The sequence below is a fragment of the Cololabis saira genome, chromosome 4 (genome assembly GCF_033807715.1).
Source record: "Cololabis saira isolate AMF1-May2022 chromosome 4, fColSai1.1, whole genome shotgun sequence".
NCBI classification, from domain to species: domain Eukaryota; kingdom Metazoa; phylum Chordata; class Actinopteri; order Beloniformes; family Belonidae; genus Cololabis; species Cololabis saira.
The window spans coordinates 30,578,385-30,598,423 of NC_084590.1; the positions used below are offsets into that span (position 1 = coordinate 30,578,385).

At 38.4% G+C, this 20,039-nt stretch overlaps 2 protein-coding genes across 2 annotated transcripts in view; one reads left to right on the plus strand and one right to left on the minus strand.

The window, feature by feature from the left end:
• The window catches only part of arhgap35a (Rho GTPase activating protein 35a), a 67,660-nt gene extending 65,028 nt beyond the window's left edge, over positions 1–2,632 (minus strand). The window contains exon 1 of the mRNA XM_061719386.1: positions 1,994–2,632. The gene's annotated coding sequence lies outside the window, so the exon portion shown is untranslated. The remainder of the gene's footprint in view (positions 1–1,993) is intronic.
• Positions 2,633–12,175: 9,543 nt separating this feature from the next.
• On the plus strand, positions 12,176–19,881 carry ap2s1 (adaptor related protein complex 2 subunit sigma 1). The gene is made up of 5 exons (XM_061719391.1): positions 12,176–12,334; positions 13,594–13,743; positions 16,335–16,448; positions 17,814–17,873; positions 18,413–19,881. Exons 1-5 carry the CDS (start codon positions 12,332–12,334, stop codon positions 18,512–18,514), a joined length of 429 nt encoding a protein of 142 aa, XP_061575375.1. The 5' UTR covers positions 12,176–12,331; the 3' UTR covers positions 18,515–19,881.
• The last annotated feature ends 158 nt before the right edge of the window (positions 19,882–20,039 follow it).

Below are 20,039 nucleotides of genomic sequence, written 5' to 3' on the forward strand. Positions count from 1 at the left end.
GACTTGAAGTGGATAACATACCCTGTGTTTAACTGTTCAGATAATCTGTGCCAAAATTTGACATCAAACATCCTCGAGAAGGGATGCTACTGCACCCTGATGAGCAAAGTCCACACTCCTCTAATCTGGTGAAAACAGACAAGGCCAAAGCCTCAACCAATTCCACAGCTCTGAGGCGAAGTGACAAGGAAGGGTGGGTATGCTGCTAGCCGGCCTGCTGTCTCTACAAAGGGAACAAATAATAGAGGAAAATGAGACTTACTGGAGGAGAGGTGCGACTGCATTTCAAAGGGCCCAATCAAACAGAGAACAGAAGTGCTGACAGATGGTAACGCATTTACCTGGACGCAAAGAGGCCGTCTTCCTAAGAAAGTGTGCATACCGGTATACGTGTACTTCCTTCTCAGCATCACCTTGCCAAGAAACTGATTAAGATCAGGAAGAGTCCAAACACAGCAGGCAACTCTGAACTATGATCCCTCTTATTTGCTGAAAGAGGATAAAAATCAACAACAAGACCCAACCATATACATGTTATCAAATGACTAAGTTCCTGTTTTTGGAAATGCTGCCCCCCACCTTTTTTTTTTTTTTAAGTCAGTCTATGACACAGCACTAGCTGTAGACCAAAGTCCATGTCTTCCTACTGCGTGCCGAGGCCAAACCACAAACCACAAACCAACAGATTCACCTGACGAACTTGCTCCAAGATCCTTCACAGTAAATATTAAAGCAGTAATTCAGATTTCAGAGGCATGTTGAAGGATCAGCCTGAAAATAAAGCACTCGAGTTCAGTGGAAGTACGCGGACAGAAAGGGAGTGGCTGGCAGAGCAATGACCACTTTGCAGTGGCAGTGGGATTAAACGGTGACACAGCAGTGACTGGTTCTGCCACAAAAATAGATTAATGGCATTGTTAATTGTTAACATGAGGTCACTCTGATCAGGGGGCAGACATGCAGCACTCCGAGAGTCCAGCTAAACTTCCCCAAATATTTCAGTTGGGAAAAACATCAACATTATACTCCCTATAAGAAAACTGAGGTCATTTAAGTGATCCTGAGTAATATCAGGGGGAGGAACTCAGCTAAGGTTTGTTCTGACATTTCCTGACCCTGTCACCAGGAAGCCCTGTACATGAAAGCCTCACGGACCCCTAATAATTATTAAATTATTTACCACGATTTTTTTAAAAGAGAAAGCTTAAACTATGACCTACATCTGACAGGGCCAGGTTTTGTGACAAACATAATCCACGCAGCAAATAATAGCAAAACAGTGTTATAAATCTAACCTATAATTCAGCAAATGGTCAGAAACAATATTACCGATTAGCTTTAGTTTAACCTCAACAATCCATCTCTTCTACGCCAATGTAAAGTGGGTTAGGCTGTTTTTATTCAAGGCATGGTGAGGAGTTTTTCCAGGCCTGACAAGACCAATGCATTCCAGGTGTTGTTAGTATAAACATTTCTAAAGGTTTGGACAGGGTCCATCTTTATGATCCCAATTCACCTTTGTGAGCCCTGCATTTGCACAAGCCCGACCTGATATCCCTTCAAGGGCTGTTATTTATTCTAATCGGTACATGCATTATCATTACAATAATGATTATCATTTCTAGCGGGGCTCCAGATCCTGCCAGCCCTCGGGGGGGAACTGGGGTTGACTCCCAGTTTCTTGTTAAGGCTGATTTATGGTTCCGCGTTACACCGACGCAGAGCCTACGGCGTAGGGTACGCGGGGACGCACAACGTACGGTGAGCGTCGCCGCGTACCCTACGCCGTCCATTTAACGCGGAACCATAAATCAGGCTTTATTCGCAGGACTCCAGTGTAACCCAAGCTGCAGTGTACGGGAGAGAAAGTCCTCATGGTAAACGCCTCAAAATCCCTCTCCAACCCTGCCGAGGTCTCCAAACTGTCCATTCACATGTACGCTGCTTTTAAAGGGTGGAAAAAAGGGAGAGCATTCAGGATAAGTCCACTTACCATATCATTCCTGTCTCTCTCCAGTTCTGGTTCACTCCTTTCTTCCTCTGTCTGAATCCCTGCGAACCACAGCTGGGGAAAAAGACTTAGGGGAGGGGGAAAAAAAGACAAAAAAAAAAAAAAAACACTCTCTACAAGCACTCAAATCAATTATTTTCAGCTTTTCTAGTAAACACGCTGCCTGGCCATTTGCTCCCCCACATTAAGTGCTGATTTTCGTCAGTCTGAAGTTTTCAGACACGCAAAAGGATAGCCGTGTTCCTGTCTCCGACTATCTGGAGAAAAAAAATAAAACGTGCTCTGGTCAAAAAGAAAAGAAAGAAAGAAAAACAGTTCAAACTCCCGTCCCTTTCTGGATACGTCTTGCGAGGAGAAAAAAAAGGGGGGGAGGCTGTTTCGGTGTGTTTTCCCTTCTTGCTTCACCACCACGTTGTTTTTGTCCAATTATTATTTCCTTTGTTGTGTCAAGAAATAAATAAAAAAATGAAAAAAGAGTCCGTGTGAACCGCGATCCCGGAGCTCTCCCTTCATTTACGAAAGCGTTTGTTTTCGCTGGAGACCGCTTTCTGATGTTGAGCCTCTCTCAGGATAAATGTGTGACGTTGTGGTGAAGACGCGTTTTTTTTTTTCCGGCTTCCCAATAATGGCGGACCTCCTCCAGAACCGAGCATCTCCCTCCTGCTCTACGGGGAGAGGCTCGCCCAGCGGTCCGTGGACTAACTACAGCCACAGTGCTACACATAATAGAAAATATTTAGGATACTTGAGAAAAATATGTGTGGCCTATGTTTATGCAAGTTTATTTGTATAGCACAATTCAACACAAATTAATAATTCAAAATTCAAAGTGCTTTACATCAACATTAAAAGCGGCAAGACACAATTAATAAACAGTAAATAACAAATAAAATGATAAGAAAAGAGGTAAAATAATAAAAAGCACAAGTTGTTAAAAAGTAAGGGCAGTAGAGTACAGCAGGTATTTAATTTAAAGGGGACTTATTATGGCATCTAATACCTATTTTAAACAGGCCTTGAATGTCTTAAAAAGAAGCTTTTGATTGTTTTTGCTAAATAAATTAGAAATTCAGCCTCTGAGCCATGTCTTTATCTTCCCATTCTCTAACCTCATTCTCTATGTGGGATTCTGAGTGGGCGGGGAGGCTATGATAATGAGGCACTGTGCTGATTGGCTGCCTGAGGCCACGTTTACACGTAGCCGGGTATTTACAAAAACTGATATTTTCCCCTCTACGTTTTCAAAAATATCCTCGTTTACACGGACCCGCATGAAAACGCTGTTAACGTCATGCCAGCCAATCAGAATCCTGGAAAAAACATCAACAAATTACACGTGTAACTTCCAGTTAAGGTTGATTTATGGTTCCGCGTTACACCAACGCAGAACCTACGCCGTAGGGAACGCGGCGACGCAAACCGTATGGTGTGCGTCGCCGCGTACCCTACGCCGTAGGCTCTGCGTCGATTTAACGCAGAACCATAATTCCGGCTTCTACGGGGAGAGGCTCGCCCAGCGGTCCGTGGACTCAACTACAGCCACAGTGCTGCTACACATCAAGGAATACAAAATATTTAGGATACTTGAGAAAAATATGTGTGGGCTATGTTTACGCAAGGCTAGGCAAGTTTATTTGTATAGCACAATTCAACACAAATTAATAATTCAAAATTCAACATTAAAAGCGGCAAGACACAATTAATAAACAGTAAATAACAAATAAAATGATAAAAAAGAGGTAAAATAATAAAAAGCACAAGTTGTTAAGAAGTAAGGGCAGTAGAGTACAGCAGGTATTTAATTTAAAGGGGACCTATTATGGCATCTAATACCTATTTTAAACAGGCCTTGAATGTCTTAAAAACAAGTTTTTGATTGTTTTTGCTAAATAAATTAGAAATTCAGCCTCTGAGCCATGTCTTTATCATCCCATTCTCTAACCTCCTTCTCTATGCAGGATTCTGAGTGGGCGGGGAGGCTATGATAATGAAGCACTGTGCTGATTGGCTGCCTGAATGACGCGATACACCGCTACGAAAAAATGGCGGAAGCTCCGGCTGGCGGAGTTAGTTGTGGGCGTGGTTTCACGCATCGCTCCCGTCGTTACGTAACGACAGGAGCAGAATCTGAACGGCTCGTAGAAGCCACATCAGACTGGATGGCTCATCCGGGCGGTTGTACAGACACTGCAGAATTTGGTTGCTTTCCTCCTTCTCTGAGTTGGCAGGCTGAGGGGAGACCACTTTATATATGTAAAGGCCCTGACACACCAAGCCGATTTTCGGCCGTCGGGCCGTCGGTGAGCGTCGGTGCGCGTCTGTCGGGCTAGTTTCCCCGGTGTGTCCCGCACGTCGCCACAGGTCGGCCTCCCGTCGGGAGCTTTTCAGCCGATTCGACATGTCGAATCGGCGTCGGCCGTCGGTCAAACAGCTCACTCTGTGATTGGCTGTTCCCAGAATTTCCCAGAATGCTTTTCGGCATCATTTGCGGACTGAATCAAAAAAAAAACATGGCGGACATTTCTTATGAATAAAATCAATATTTTAAGTTAGTTTCTGCATAAAAATGCGTTTTGATTACATTTCTAGCGAGAAATATATATTTTACTTTCATAATATTCACTCAGTGAATGTATATAGTCACTCGCTTGTCTTTTTCAAACCGCGCCAGAACAAAGGCTGATTTATGGTTCCACGTTACACCAACAGCAGCCTATACCGCGGCGGCGGAACCATAAATCAGCTCCCGAGCCGGCAGGCAGAAAATCCCGAAATTTTCGGAGCAAATTTCTTAACAGGCGTAGCTGCAACTGTTAGATTTCATCTATTAAACCAACATTTATCTTCCTAAATGATTTATTTCAGCCAGCGGTAATTCTCCAGAGTTTTGTTTGTCTGTTTTGTCTGCTGGTATGGAGGGGAATTACCTCTCACACATGCGCAGAACGTACGTGCTAGTTCGCCGTCGGGTGTCGTATTTGCGACACCCGACCCAGCCAGACACAGCCCGACACAGCCCGACACAGCCCGACACAGGCGACGCGAGCCGACACAGCAGTCGGCAGAGAGCGGGCGACGTCGGATTGGTGTGTCAGGGCCTTTAAACCAAGAAAAACGTGTTTTTCATAATAGGTCCCCTATAAGAAGAGTAGGCTACGCTTCAGTAAACAGTAATGTTTTTATATAAAATAAATCAATTTTTCCCTTAGTAATCCCACAATGGGGACATTTTATTCTCTGCATTTAACCCATTTCTAGTCAAACTAGGAGCAGTGTTCTTCCATGCAAGGGTACGGCGACCAGTAAGGTTAAGGGCCTTGCTCAGGGGCCCAAAGTGGTTGACCTCGGTTGCAATCCAGGGGCTATAATCCGGGTTCTGCAGACTCCAGCCCACCTCTGTAACCAATAGGCTACCACTCCTTTTAGCCCTGATTTAAAGGAGCTGACAGTTGGAGCAGACCTCAGGTCTACAGGAAGTTTGTTTCACCGGTGAGGAGCAGAATAACTGAACGCTGCCTCACCTTGCTTGGTTCTGGTTCTTGGGAACCACAACAAACCAGATCCAGATGAACCTCAGGGGTCTGGGAGCTTCATAGGAACTAACAGATCCAGCATGTATTTTGGTCCAAGACCATTCAGGTCTTTGTAGACCAGCAGTAAGATTTTAAACTCTATCCTTTGACTCACTGGAAGCCAGTGTAGTGATTTCATGACCGGTGTAAGTTGGTCCAGTTTCCTGGTGTTTGTAAGGACTCTGGCCATATATTCATATATTCATCTATCATTTCAGACGTGTATACTGTTTATATGTGGTACAGCTAAAAATAACTCTTATTTTGAAAACCACAATGTTATAATTGGGTCTAAAGTAATGTTTACTTCTGATTATGCAAAATACTTTGTGTGACTGAACAGAAATTCTGTTGTCTCTAATCCAAAATTGCTTACGAATGATCACTTTCTGAGTCTATTTTGTTGTCTTTCCTTTTCTTAAGTATACAATAACTTATTTTTAGTTTCAGAATAAAGTCCCATCTTTGCTCAAATACAGTTTTTTAAAGGAACATTTTGCAGTTAAAATAACCCTAGTTTGAATGATCTTATTCTTATTAATTATATTAAATTATGCTATTAAATGGTGATTAATGTTTGCACGTTTAGCTAAATTGCTGTTTTAAGCCTCTAACAAGACTTAAAAATGTAATTCCACCTAAAGGCCGGTACATGCAATGCAAGAAAAGAGAAAGTGTTTTGTTTCTCTGGGAGGTGAAAGAAAAACTAAGAATTCGTTCTGGCTAGGACTTTTCATACTTCACAACTACTACTTCAGATTTCTGACCAGTCACACAATAACTGTTCGACATCAAACAAGGAAAAAGGTTTGTCCAAATTATGTGTCGAGAACAAGAAGTCCCAAATCAGGGTTGTAAGAAAAGTATGACTTCATTCTTTTCTTGCAGCCTTGGGAATGAAAACACATTTTTCTATTCTTACAGAGTATAAAACATCCTTAAGTAATAGTTTCAAATAGGATCCCTACAGACAACCAAAGTAAATTTGTAAGTGCACAGGAAGTGTATACACACACAAAGTTATCATGGATGGGAAGTCTATCTATGAGGGCCAAAACTGTTGTTTTTTAACCAGGTTGTAAATGGCTCATTGATATTACTCCCAAAAGCCCCGTGTGCCTGATATGTACCAAAGTGAATGGAAAAAGGCCAAACGTTTGGTTCTGGCATGAGCAGTATTTAATAAACTAGTTTTGAGATGACATGTGGCATTTGCCGGGCATGACCGAAATACCCAAAGAAAATGCAGATTTGGGCAATGTCCAGTGGATATGAGCCTAATTTTAGGCAGCCACACTCACCTTGTGTCAATGCCATCAGTCAAAGCCAAATGTGGGCCAAAGAAAACTGGAGATATGGAACAAGTTTGGGCTGAAGATTTATTATCTGGTTACCATGGACCTTTGAAGTTTATCACAAACTAAATCTCTTACTCATCGTTACATGTTGTATATTCTTGTCAGATGACCTTCCTTGTTCACACATATCACTGGCATCTTCGCATTAGCAAAGCTATTCCTGGATTGGTTCCACCATATCTGTGTTAGATAGTTATAGTTAGTTATATTTTTCGGGTGAAGCTTGGAAGATGATGTTCTTCATTCTTGTGATCTTCTACTGTCATTTCCCATGGGCCTGAGCTGTTGAAAAGAGTTTCCCTTTGCATGGAATTACTTACAAGTCGGCTTGAAGCTGAAGAGCTCTATCTCGCTAAATTAATTCAAATGATTTCAGGTACCTCAAGGGCACATTCTTTAAGATGTGTATGTATTGACCGGCTGAATTAAATTGTAGTTTAATAGTCATGGATGGCTCACTGAATGTACTTACTCCTTACAACTAAATGTGCCAAGAGGCATTTGGCCTAGAAATTATAATACATATTCCAAAGAAGGACACACAATAGTTGAAAGGAGAAGCAAAAGAGAATTATATTAAAACACACTAAATATTCAAAGATAAATTAAATTAAAGATGACATAATAATACTAATAATAATAATACTAATAATAATAATAATAATAATAATAATAATAATAATAATAATAACTTTATGTCCTTTGGAGTATATAATCAGGTTTCTGAAGTCACTACCAAATCAAAAACTCATAACATGGCATAACATAATTTTATAATTTTTTTCAATGAGTTTTGCAAGGCAAGGCAAGTTTATTTCTATAGCACAGTTCAACAACAAGGTGATTTTAACTATGTTTGTGTATTGTTTCTATGTAAAGCACTTTGTGCTGCATTCTATGCATGAAAGGTGCTACATAAATAAAGTATAATTTTATTTGATTTAAACTGCTTTACAAAGATATTAAAACATAAATAAAAAGCATGATTTAAAATTTTAACAAAAAAAAAAGAAATTAGAACAATAGATAAAAACAATAGTTAAAATATGTTTCATTTTTTGAACTGCAGATTTGGAGCTTTATTCAAATGCCTGAGAACAGGTGAGTCTTCAACCTGGATTTAAATAAACGTTTCAACTGATCTGAGGCTTTCTGGGAGTTTGTTACAGATATGTGGGGCATAAAAGCTGAATGCAGCTTCTCCGTATCTGGTTCTGCTTGGGGACTGATAAAAAAAATGGAATCGATGACCTGAGGGGTCTGGAAGGTTCATACTGGGTCAGCAGGTCACTGATGTATTTTGTTCCTGGAACATTCAGAGCTTTATAGACCAGCATCAGAAGTCTGTCCTCTGACAGACAGGCAGCCAGTGCAGGGTTCTTTGGCATTACAGACCAGATCAGAATAGAGTTATCCAGCATTCCCGTCTTTATTAGCATGGCTTTTGTATTGTTTTTTCAGTTTCTTTGTCCAGTGAACATCCCCACTGTGGGATCAGTAAAGTTTGATCTGTGATCTGTAATTACCATCCAATTTAACATCATGTTTCATTCGTTGTATCTCAAAAGTGAGTAGCACAAAGCTGTAACACTGATTTTTTTACAGGCAAAACCCACAGACGGGATAGAAGGAGTGGATTCGAGCAGCTCACTCTATCTCCTATAAACACAGGCGTAAGGACACAGCTGGAAAGGGCGGATTTGTACTGTATCCCTGTGGTATTCTGACCAAAGTATGCAACAGACAATTCATTAAGACCTCAGGAAATTGTGTCAGACTCTGAAAAAAGGCAAATGTCTCATTTGACGCTTAAAGACTTATGCAGTTGCTAATTTGGGACACAAAACAACCATGAAAAAGACAAAATTACCACAGAGGCAGACAATATAAAAGGGTGAGGTGACCAACAGGAGATACAGCATAAAACTGCAACATAGGGATGCAAGTTGTCCCATCCAAGATGAGTGCATGAACAGATACACAAGATAATCACTTTGAGATACAAAAAGACCACAAAATATTGTTTACATTGATTACACTGTTGACACTTTATACCACTACAGTCACTTTATTTTACATTTTTAGATATTTTTACATTTTATATATTTTTTATATACGATACATGCTTTATTTATCTGCACTTAATCTGTATTTTCAACGTCATGCTGCTTAGTTATTTTGCAATTGCCCCTCGGGGATGAATAAGGTTTTCTGAATCTGAATCTGAATCTGAAATAGAAATGAAATAGCTACAAAGAAATGTCCATGCCTTGTTGTAAAGACCAACAGTGTGAGGAAAGATGCGTCAGTACCAAAATGAGACACAAAAGGACAACAAAAATATGTAAAATCACCAAAATGTGACACAAAATGATCAAATAAAAATTGAAGACAATTATACACAATGGAAAGAATCTGTCACAAGATGTACCTCCAGGAAAAACGTTGGGTAAAGTATAGAAAAACAAAAACGCTTTGTAGGAAAATGAGGAGGAGCAGGCAACGGTAACATTTTGTTTGTTTGTTAGTTGTGAACATTCTTGAAATCTTTACAGGATGTACTGTTGTAGATAAGTTAACAAGAATATAAAGTATCACTATGACAACATTATGTAATGCTGTTAAAATCAGCAATGATAACAACTTACACTGACGAAGCCAACATTCTGTAATTAAAGCTGCAACTGTGACACTAGGAGTACACTTTTCTTGTAATAGAATATTCCTTATGTAAGATTACAATTGCCTTAATTTGAAGTAAGGATGTACATAATGTAAAATATTTTTAGACTTGCTCATATAATTTCCAAACAAAAAGAATGGTACAAAACGCATGTGACTATCTTTGTAAGTAACATTTAAAATAAGTCTTCCATTCACTCTTCTCATATGACTTTCTTCTCTTGCAGCACTATTTCCAAGCTAAAAAAAAAGAAGAAGAAGATTAACTGACTTTATTTTAGTCTATTTGTGTTGATGGCCCTTGGGTCAGAGACGACTTCCGCTATTTCACAACTTATCCCTTCTTTCTATACACAGATTCATACATTAGTCACCCTCTAACATATTTGAACATTTCATAGCTTCGTGACTTGTGAAAGATTTGTGAAGCAGTCACCCAAACACTCCAACCTGAAGCCTTATCGAGCAGCAGAGAGGGGAAGCATTTCTTTCCTGAGAAAATCAATCATCTCAAAGGTTAATCCTAATTATCTGAGTTGTGCCCGGAGTCATCCACTTGGTAAAAGAATTACTGTGAAGAGGTTTGTACTTTGATTAGTTCAGCTGCTGAATGATAAATAATTCAATCTTTTTCGGAGGACAGTGGAGCTATATTTCCACGTTGGAGAAATGTTTGCAGTGTTGTACAAGATAACTGCCTGTACTAAGAGCTCAAACAGATGTTTAATGTCTCGCAGTGGGACCCTCTCCTGGAATTATTCTCTCGCCCTGCTAGTCCTTCCTTGAACTTACTTAAACAACCAATTCCAGTCCGTTAATCTAAATTCAGTGTGATATGAAAGCAAATGCTTTATGTGGCAGTAAAACTCAGTTTATTTTTCGCGAAATTGAATTTGGCACTTCAGGGGATATTTAAGATAGAAAGTCTGCACCCTCTAAACAACAAAGACATCATGTCTCAAGCTTGTCTATTAAGTCACAACCAATTTAAATGTTACAACAATATTCAACCTCCTGGAGGTGTTGAATAGCAAACCGAAAACAGAAAAAAAAAATAATCATTTGTAAGGGGAAATAAATGTCACTATTTCTACATGAGATGGGAAATTGCAAATTATAAAGTATGCCCTGTGTGTCCACACGTTCCTGTCCAGTCACATCTGTCTCTGCGTTCTCAGAAATATTTGTGTGAAACCCCCAATCACACAGAGAAAGATTAGCATGGGTCAAAGTTTCTGCTAAATAATCTGGCTCTGGTTTACATCTCTTCCCCATTTGTTTTTTAACATGGCCCAGCTCACCATATAACTCTGGCTTCTTAGCTGTTAAATCATGACACACAGTGCTATTTACGCAATCCCATTCTTATATAAACATTACCAGTGTAGCTGTGCTTTCATGAATCCAAGCACACCAAAACACAGCTGCAAGCATGATATGGAATTAAAAACTCCTTTTGTTGTCTTACTGGCCGATTTCTCCTTTCATTTTATTCTTTTCCTATCCCACCTCAAGCCTTTTTGCATCTGCAGCTGAAATATTTCTGGGTCCCAAGGGCAAGCACATTCCTTTCCTCACAGTTGTGCAATCCCTGACAATCACAGCCCTACAACCCCCCAGCCCCAACCCCCTCGGACTCCCTAAACACCCAGACTGCTCACAGGCAGGCTGTCTAAACTGTCTGGGCAATGTTCTGCGGTGAACTGGCTGCCTGGCCAGACCAATAAACAAACACTGAGCCCTGAATCTGCAGAAAACATCCACTACCCTTAATGCGTATGAAAATACCCCTTAAGCCTATGAAAAATCATGCATAACAACAACCAAGTAAAGAAGTAACTCAAAAGTGGTTCAGGAAGATCAGAAGAAACATGACGGATTTTTAAACATTGTGTGGGGTAACAAAAAATTAAAAAAAAGTTAATCTTATAAACGTACAGTTGAACTCTCCAGTTTTAGAGCATTGCTAGATCAGAATCAGAATCAGAAAAATAGGAGGGAAATCAATTGTGTTACAACTGCATGGTACACGAGAGAATAATAATAATAAAGAAATAAAATAATAATGGTACTTTAAACAAATATACAGTGCTGCATTTAATAACAGTACTGGGTCATTAAAGATGTGTGTATAAATATTGTAGATTGAATTGGCTCAGGAGTTTATTACAAAACATTTCACATGACATTGATCGTGCTTTTAGTGATTTAGTACTAATAAGAAATTGTACATTGTGTTGATGTGTGACAGAGGGATGGGTTAAGAGTCCAGTGGCAGTGAGGAAGAAGAGAGGTTTCATAAATATGCTTAAACCTGGCAGTAATTTTATTCAGTGACACATTCAGCTTTTTAATGAATACATTTAGAAGCCACTAAAGGCACTAAAACATTGCCATGTATGTGGTACAACAATAACGGTCCCACGCCTTTCTCATGTGATCCAAAGCAGAATGTGACAAGGGAGGTCAAAGGAGAACGCTGGTTCTTGTAGTTTTGCTCTGAATCCTGTGAGTTATTACAGCGAGAACAGGAACTACGTTTCCCATCATGCAACGTAACTCGGCTTAGTTTTCCACTTCCTGTTAGCATTGGACAGATAGCGGACGAGCAGTCGATAAAATACCGATATATTAATGTAAAACTAGTCCATAATAGCTCAGGAACGTGACATTCTGGAGTCCAGGGGGACGGCATTTAGGAAACAAAAATGGTAAATATGTCCTTGATTAAACACTGTTGTGTTTTCTTGGCTTGTCTCGTCGCTGCTTTGCAGCCCGACAGATAAGGTTCATTCAGTCGCCAGAAAACGTCAAATTTGACCTCAGTAGTTGAAATCACGGCGTTTTTATTGCAGACACGAACCGATTAACTCTTCTTAGCATTGTAATTATTCTATTTTTGTCAAGTTTTACACAATTATTAGTCAGAAAGAGGGTGTGGTTTATCAACACTGTTTTTCCACATCGGCTAAAACGACAACTGCCTGCGATTATTCAGCAATAATAATTAACATGTATGTGTATATATATATATATATATATATATATATATATATATATATATATATATATATATGATAAATTGTCGAGTGGTATTGATTTCAGTGTGAATATACAGTCAGAGGTGTCAAAAGTATTCACATTCATTACTCAGGTAGAAGTATAGATACTAGAGTTTAAAAATACTCCTGTAGAAGTTGAAGTATCAACTCAAGTTTTTTACTCAAATAAAAGTATAAAAGTACTGGTTTCAAAACTACTTAAAGTGTAAAAGTAATGTAAGGGGGGAAAAAAGCCATTAAGGACAAAATCCATTGAAAATGAATGCATCTTAGTATAATGCAAATATATTAAAGAACCATATATGTGTACTATTGAGCATTAACATGTGTTTCAGAGAGCAGAAGATATGATGACTAGTTGCCTATAAGTATTGTAATGGGGCAAAAAGGCAAACTTCAGAGGCATGTTATCATTTATCCTAACCTTTATTGGAATGTACATCCAAGTTTAGTTGCAGGAATCTGAGGGCAACGGATGTAAGAACAAAACTGGACAAGAACATCTGAAACAACCACAACCAAATTCACTCTATCCGGATGGAGGAATTTAACTGGATAGTTTTTTTTTAAAGGCCGAAATGAAATAGAGTAACAAGGCTGTTTTTAAAATGTAAGGAGTAAAAAGTACAGATAATTGCGTTAAAATGTAAGGAGTAAAAGTAAAAAGTCGTCTGAAAAATAATTACTCCAGTGAAGTATAGATAACCAAAATTTCTACTTAAGTAAGGTAATGAAGTATTTGTACTTTGTTACTTGACACCTATGTATACAGTATCTTAAACATCTTCTGACGACTATAGTATAAACTTCAGGCTATAATAACCAATCACGTGATGTTGAATATGTGTATATACTGTTCTTGATGTAATTCAGCAAAATGTGTCTTTCTGTCTATCTTTGTTGCACAGATCCGCTTTATCCTCATCCAGAACCGAGCAGGGAAGACACGGCTGGCCAAATGGTACATGCAGTTTGATGATGATGAAAAACAGAAGTTGATTGAGGAAGTCCATGCTGTGGTTACTGTCAGGGATGCCAAGCACACCAACTTTGTGGAGGTAAGGATTAGTCGGTGTCATTGCTTGATTGGTTGGTTCTGTTTGGTGCACCGGTATAATTAGAAAATATTTCATCTAGTACATCACTGATCTGTGTTGAGGCTTCATCAGGAATCAAGTAACTTTTTTTTTTTCTTTTCTTCAATTGACTTCAATTAACTAGGGGTGGTCAAAAATATCGATTATGGCAATATAATCACGATACAATATTCCAAATTTTAATATCAACATCTAAAATAAATTTAAATAATAAATCATGTTTCAGACAGGTTGTAAATCCAGTATGACTTTATTGTATACATGGCTTTGAATATCATTGTTAATGTTAATTTCATATTATGTAAATAATATGAAAAGCATGCAAATAGGCTGTAACTAAGCTTGTATAGTTAAAACGGCATGGAAATACATTGTTTTGACTGAGTTTGTCCTGTGAATTATCACTATAATCTGATGTAAGTGCAACTCAGAATTTAAGATGCATAATGCCTTTTACAGTTTTCAGTAAACTATGTATAACATCACAATATATCGCAAAATTTGGATATCACAATATCGTGTCGTGACTCAAGTATCATGATATGTATCGTATTGTGAGGTCCAAGGCAATACCCACCCCAATTATTAACAGTGAGTCAAGGACAAATATGATATGTACATCTACTTCAAATGTCAGTTTCTGTCTGAATTTCTTTTTTTTGAGGGGTAAATAGAATATAAACAACAAAAAACACAACATAAACATTAACACTTTGGGAGTGAGTCCTAGTTGTTGTTGTTATATACATGGATATATCTACAGCTACACATAGTGTATTAGCTAAAGTTTGCAGAGTCAAAACCTGGCCTGTGTGGTATTATCTACTCCATCCATTTACTCCAGTCTCTTCCAACGTGAAACAAACATGTCCCCCTGGTAGTTAAGATGTGTTGTTGTTCCACTCAGCTTTTCAATTCAGTGTCCAGCAGCCTTTGATGTTGCATTTACTAGGTATTCAATTTCCTTCAGAATTAGTCCTTCTTAGTTTTGTTTTAGTCAAGTTATCCTTTCAGAATTTTGTACCGAATGTATGGAGAGAAAAAAAAAAAAAAAAAATTAAGATGGTGCTTAAAAATCTGGAGCTTTAAGCCACGACAACTGATTTTTGGTTGAGTAAGACGACTGCTCTGTAAACGTTTCACACCATGGACCTCACTGATGATGATTTTAAGATGAAGAATCACTATACAGTAAACATCATTAGTTCTTATTGACCCCTTAAGTTAATGTAATGTTCACGTACATGTTAGATTGAATGTGAGCATGACTGCAGATCATCCCAGTATTTGTCAGGAAAAACAGCAAATATTTTCCCCAAATCATTCAGCCCTGCCGTCATATTAAGAGCCAGTTCATGCTTTCAAGGTCCATGTGTCCTAAAAGGTCCTCACTGCTCTGTGTGATGTATGTCATCTGCTCAAGTCTGTGGGGGTACTGTATGAACGTCTTTGATCGTGTGAAGCTCAACATTTGTGTCTGTGCAGACTGTGCACTAGTAATACACAAACTATGCATGAGCAATGAAAACAAAAACAATAGTTATTGGAGGATAGACCCTTAGTGTTATGAGTACAGTGTTCTGTTTTGAGTAGATTAGCCATAATCTACAAACTTAGCATTTATTATTAAGGGTACTTCAGCAATACATATGATGCTTTTTTTTTGTCTCATACTAGCACAGTTTTCTTGGCTGTTATGGAAGCCATGTATGGAAAGAGCTGACGTTATTCACAGACTTGCATCCAATTTGTTTTGCAAATTGAAACATTAGGCCCCTATTGATGTGTTTTTCTTGTTTTTGTATTTATTTCAATTTATTTCCTGAATTTGGCACAGGTCTGAGTCTATAAGAGGAACAGATTCCAATAGAAGTATTTCACATTTATGTAATGAATCAGGTCTACTTAGTCACACTTAAAGGAGCATGAGGCTCCTTTTAAGAAATGAGACTCTCTAGTGCCACCCTTCGCCACAACGGCCGTTGGGGGTACTGCAGCCAACAGTGAAGCCGGCACGGGAGAACGGGGAGAACACACATGCAGCGTCATGTGACGTCACATCCGCAGGACAGCACGGGAAATTCGGACTCCGAATTGCAGCACATTTTGCAGCACACAGCCTGTTCAAGGCAACAGAGATATACACTAGAGGGCTCATTTGTTTTGATTTGGAACGCTTCATCTGACATTATTACTAGAAAACTTAAAACGTATATGAATTTTTTTCATAAATCCTGCCTCAATCCTGCCTCAAGCTCCTTTAATTGATGTGTGCATGGTCACAGATCACAAAGTCTCATATACACTCTCTAATGAGGACGCCAGTGGATGCAATGAATTCGACCACTTGTATACACCATCAAAGTTTAAAAATTAAATTAAATTGGCTCTGCTGATCATTTTTAGGATGCATGTTCATTATGTGTTATTGTAAACATACAAGACATATTTGCATTAAAGCCTGGGAGCCTCAGCTCTGGTGAAGCTGCTGTTGTAGTCATAACAAGAGAGACAAAGTCATTAAGAGGATTTATCCATTTTTTTTCTCACAGTTCAGGAACTTCAAGATCATTTACCGGCGTTATGCTGGTCTGTACTTCTGCATTTGTGTGGACGTGACCGACAATAACCTGGCATACCTCGAAGGAATCCACAACTTTGTAGAGGTAACTGAAATACACACGATATCTAGACATAGTAACTGAACTATGATGATTTAGTTGTCATGGTCTGATGGGTTGCAGGAATTTGTTTCGCATTTCTTGTCTACGTGCTGCTCCTCAATGTCAATCCTGCAGCCTTCTCATGGGAAAAATAATGATAGATTAGTGGAGACAGTTTATTGTTTATTATTATGTACTCAAGTTTATTAGACTTCACATAAAAGACCTGCAATATAGTTTATCCAACTGTGTGATGTGAGCATAATGTTTTCGCGCCATAAAAAACATAGGTTTAAAGCTCATTTACATTGTTTGTACAAAAGATTAGTATGGTGAAACAAAAATGTGAAACATTATACCAAAAAGCTTGAATTTATATTTTTGAGAAGGCTCTTTTTCCTAAACAGGCTTAACATGTAGTGCCTTTAAAGATACACCTCACAGTGCTTAAGGAATTAGTTATTTTTAAAGTGGTGAAACTCGGATTTGCTCAGACAGCACAAGTGTGCATATTTCTATCATTTCATTAAACTGGCAACTGAAATTGTAAGCTTAAGGTCAAATTGAATGTTTGTCTTTGGCTAAGGCAAACAGTGCACGTTATTTTGTCCTGAGCACTCCATACTGAAGGTCATTTGATATAATGTTTTACTATACAGGAATGCAGGCACGTTGATCCTTTAAAAAAAAAAAAAAACTATTTATATGCACTTTCACAGACTTAATTTGGAGCTGGATGTTAGTTTTCGCATACTGTCACATAATAAAAAAAACAAAACACTGGATGATTTTTAGAGCTTTGTTTTTAGTTAATCCATCCACTCTCATATTTCAACAAATGAGGACGAAAAGCACATCAGGTCATAGTTGGATTGAATTCACTGAAACTAACATTAAAGAAAAATCCAGTGATTATGCAACTCCAAATGACACATTATCACTGCTTAAACTGATCTGTTGTGGAAACAAGGTCATACCAGGATGACATTATCTTTAAAATGACTGTTGGAATATTTTAGTGTGTCCTTGAACAAAGAAATACGCTTGATGATATTATAAAGTGTATTCTGCTACTACCAAAGTATATTTCTGTACTAATGCATCACATTAAATTCTCCTTTCGGGCCAAAACTAGTTTCCATTAATGTGACTACAACTGAATGTGTTGGTTTTATGTATGAGTGAGAAACCTGCACCCTTTCCTATTAAAGTTGAGATTAAAATCTCACTAGTAACACTCAGCTGCCCCTCTCAGCAGTCTGAACATCTTTGTCTCATTAACCTGTATGATATGGTTTTCTGCTAACTGCATCTCGTTAAATCCAAAGATTTATATTTTTCCTTTCTCTCTATACTTTTTCCTGAAAGGTCCTGAATGAATATTTTCACAATGTGTGTGAATTGGACCTTGTATTCAACTTTTACAAGGTAAGCACGTTTATCTATTTTCAACATTTTCTAAATAGTTTTCATGAGTATTTGATTGAGCTGAAGGTAAAATATATTGTTCTTTCATGAAATTCAGCTACATAACTTTTTTAAGGGCTGCTTTTATATTTTTTTATGGAGAGAAATACACTGAAACTGAACTCCCTTCTTCCTACTTGCTGCTGGTGTTCACACTATACATCTTCATGTACAAATCTAACAATCTAAGCACCCTTTATCTTGGACACCTTCTGAACCAGAGCTTGACACATGAGACATAAAGTGACAACAACTATCTCACAGGTTTATATTTTTAGAGGGATTTTAGTGTTTTGATCAGAAAAACGCAGGGTTTCATAATTTTCCTTATACTCAATATTTAATCTCATAGAAAAGTTTTCCTAGTAAAAAGTTGGGTACGTTGTTGAAAACTACCTTTTAGTTAACGTCACAAGGGGTTTGGTTTATTTATGCTCAGTTTTAGCCTGCCATGTCTGCACTCTGATCCACAGTTTCGTGTTTGTTTGCATGTTTTGAAGGTTTACACAGTGGTGGACGAGATGTTCTTGGCAGGAGAGATCCGGGAGACCAGTCAAACCAAGGTCCTCAAGCAGCTCCTCATGCTCCAGTCACTTGAGTAGACGAGCATCTGTCCTTCCTGTTCCTGCCCACTTATCTGCTGCCCTGGCATCCAAACTGACCTTCCTCTTGTTTCTGTCACTCTTGAAAGGAGTCTCGTCACTTTCCTGTCTCTACAGGGCCAACACTTCAGGTTATTTAGAAAGGAAATGCACAGTATTGTTAACATATGGATATTTAGGTTCAACTATCCTGTTTGCCCTAGCAGTCAATATGTTGTAACAATCTCTACCTGTTGGACAGATATGTATGTCCTACGGCCCATGCAGGAAAGTTCAACATTGAATCATTTCAAATTGTCCCTAGGTTACAGTCAACTTTCTACTGTTTGTTTTTCCACATAGCCAGAGGCTGCAGAAATGAGTGATTTCATGCAGTAATCAGTTTGTCATGGCATAAATCCCTATGCGGTGTGGAAATCAGAGTGGCACTGCTCTCTCCTGCCCTCTTCTGTGTCTCATTTACTAAACATTTATTTAATGGCACTACTGTTACTAACAAGCACCATAAAGGCAGACCACCTATAACAGCCCTTGAGCTTTAAGAACTTAAAACAGCCTTGAAGCCATTTATACAAGGCTTTGTTAGGGTTGTGGTATTCATTAAGACTTCTGTGCTTTATCTGGATCACAGTCTAAGCAAACTAGGAACAAAAAGCATTTCAGAGCTGTTGACTCAGTGCAGGAAGTTCATTACTGAATGGAGTGTACTCCGATTGAGGGCCTTTTTGACAGTGTTATGGCAACCTGCTCTGTGTCAAGCGTCCTCATGTATGATGATGATGATGGAGGTTAAGTTTGATCAGGTGGTCGTGCTTTCAAGGATTTGATGACAACAAATGGTGCTTGTTGGTCACTCCTAAAACACTTAAAAAAAAAAAGAAAAGAAAAAAAAAAGCCTGGGCATAGAAATATATTTTACCTAAAAGCAGTACTGTGAAGCTTGCTTTGTATGGTGTGTGTACATACAGTGTAATCTGTGTTGAATATCGTGAAATTAACACAGTCATCAGTGAACGAGTGGTTCTTAGTCACATTTACATGTTTAAGATCCATACATTCCTTTGGCGTCACCTAAAATAAATAGCATTTTAAATTCCCATGTGACGCCAGACAGTCTTTTTATTCATGTTTCTTTGCTGGAATTAAATGTTTATGAAATTATCAAACTCTATTTCATCCATATTCAGTCAGTCAGATGGCTTCGTATGATCAGTTTTTGTATTATTTTTTTTTAATTGTACACAATAGTAAAATATGTACTGCTTCCCCTTTTGTCTACACGTGAGTTTCTTGCTGGAGGATTTGTTCTCACGATCTACATCAGTATGTCCCATTTTGTGTAAATAAACATTAAGTCACCCACCTTTTTCCTTTCGTCAGTGATTAATCTTAAAATGGGACTTGACATTTTGATTGACATATGACCTAGAACAACATTTTAAAATAAGTTTCAAATTGTAGGAAAATGTTTTAATTATAGCACCATCTAGTGGTAAAATGTATTCTAGAGTAAATGAAGCAATAT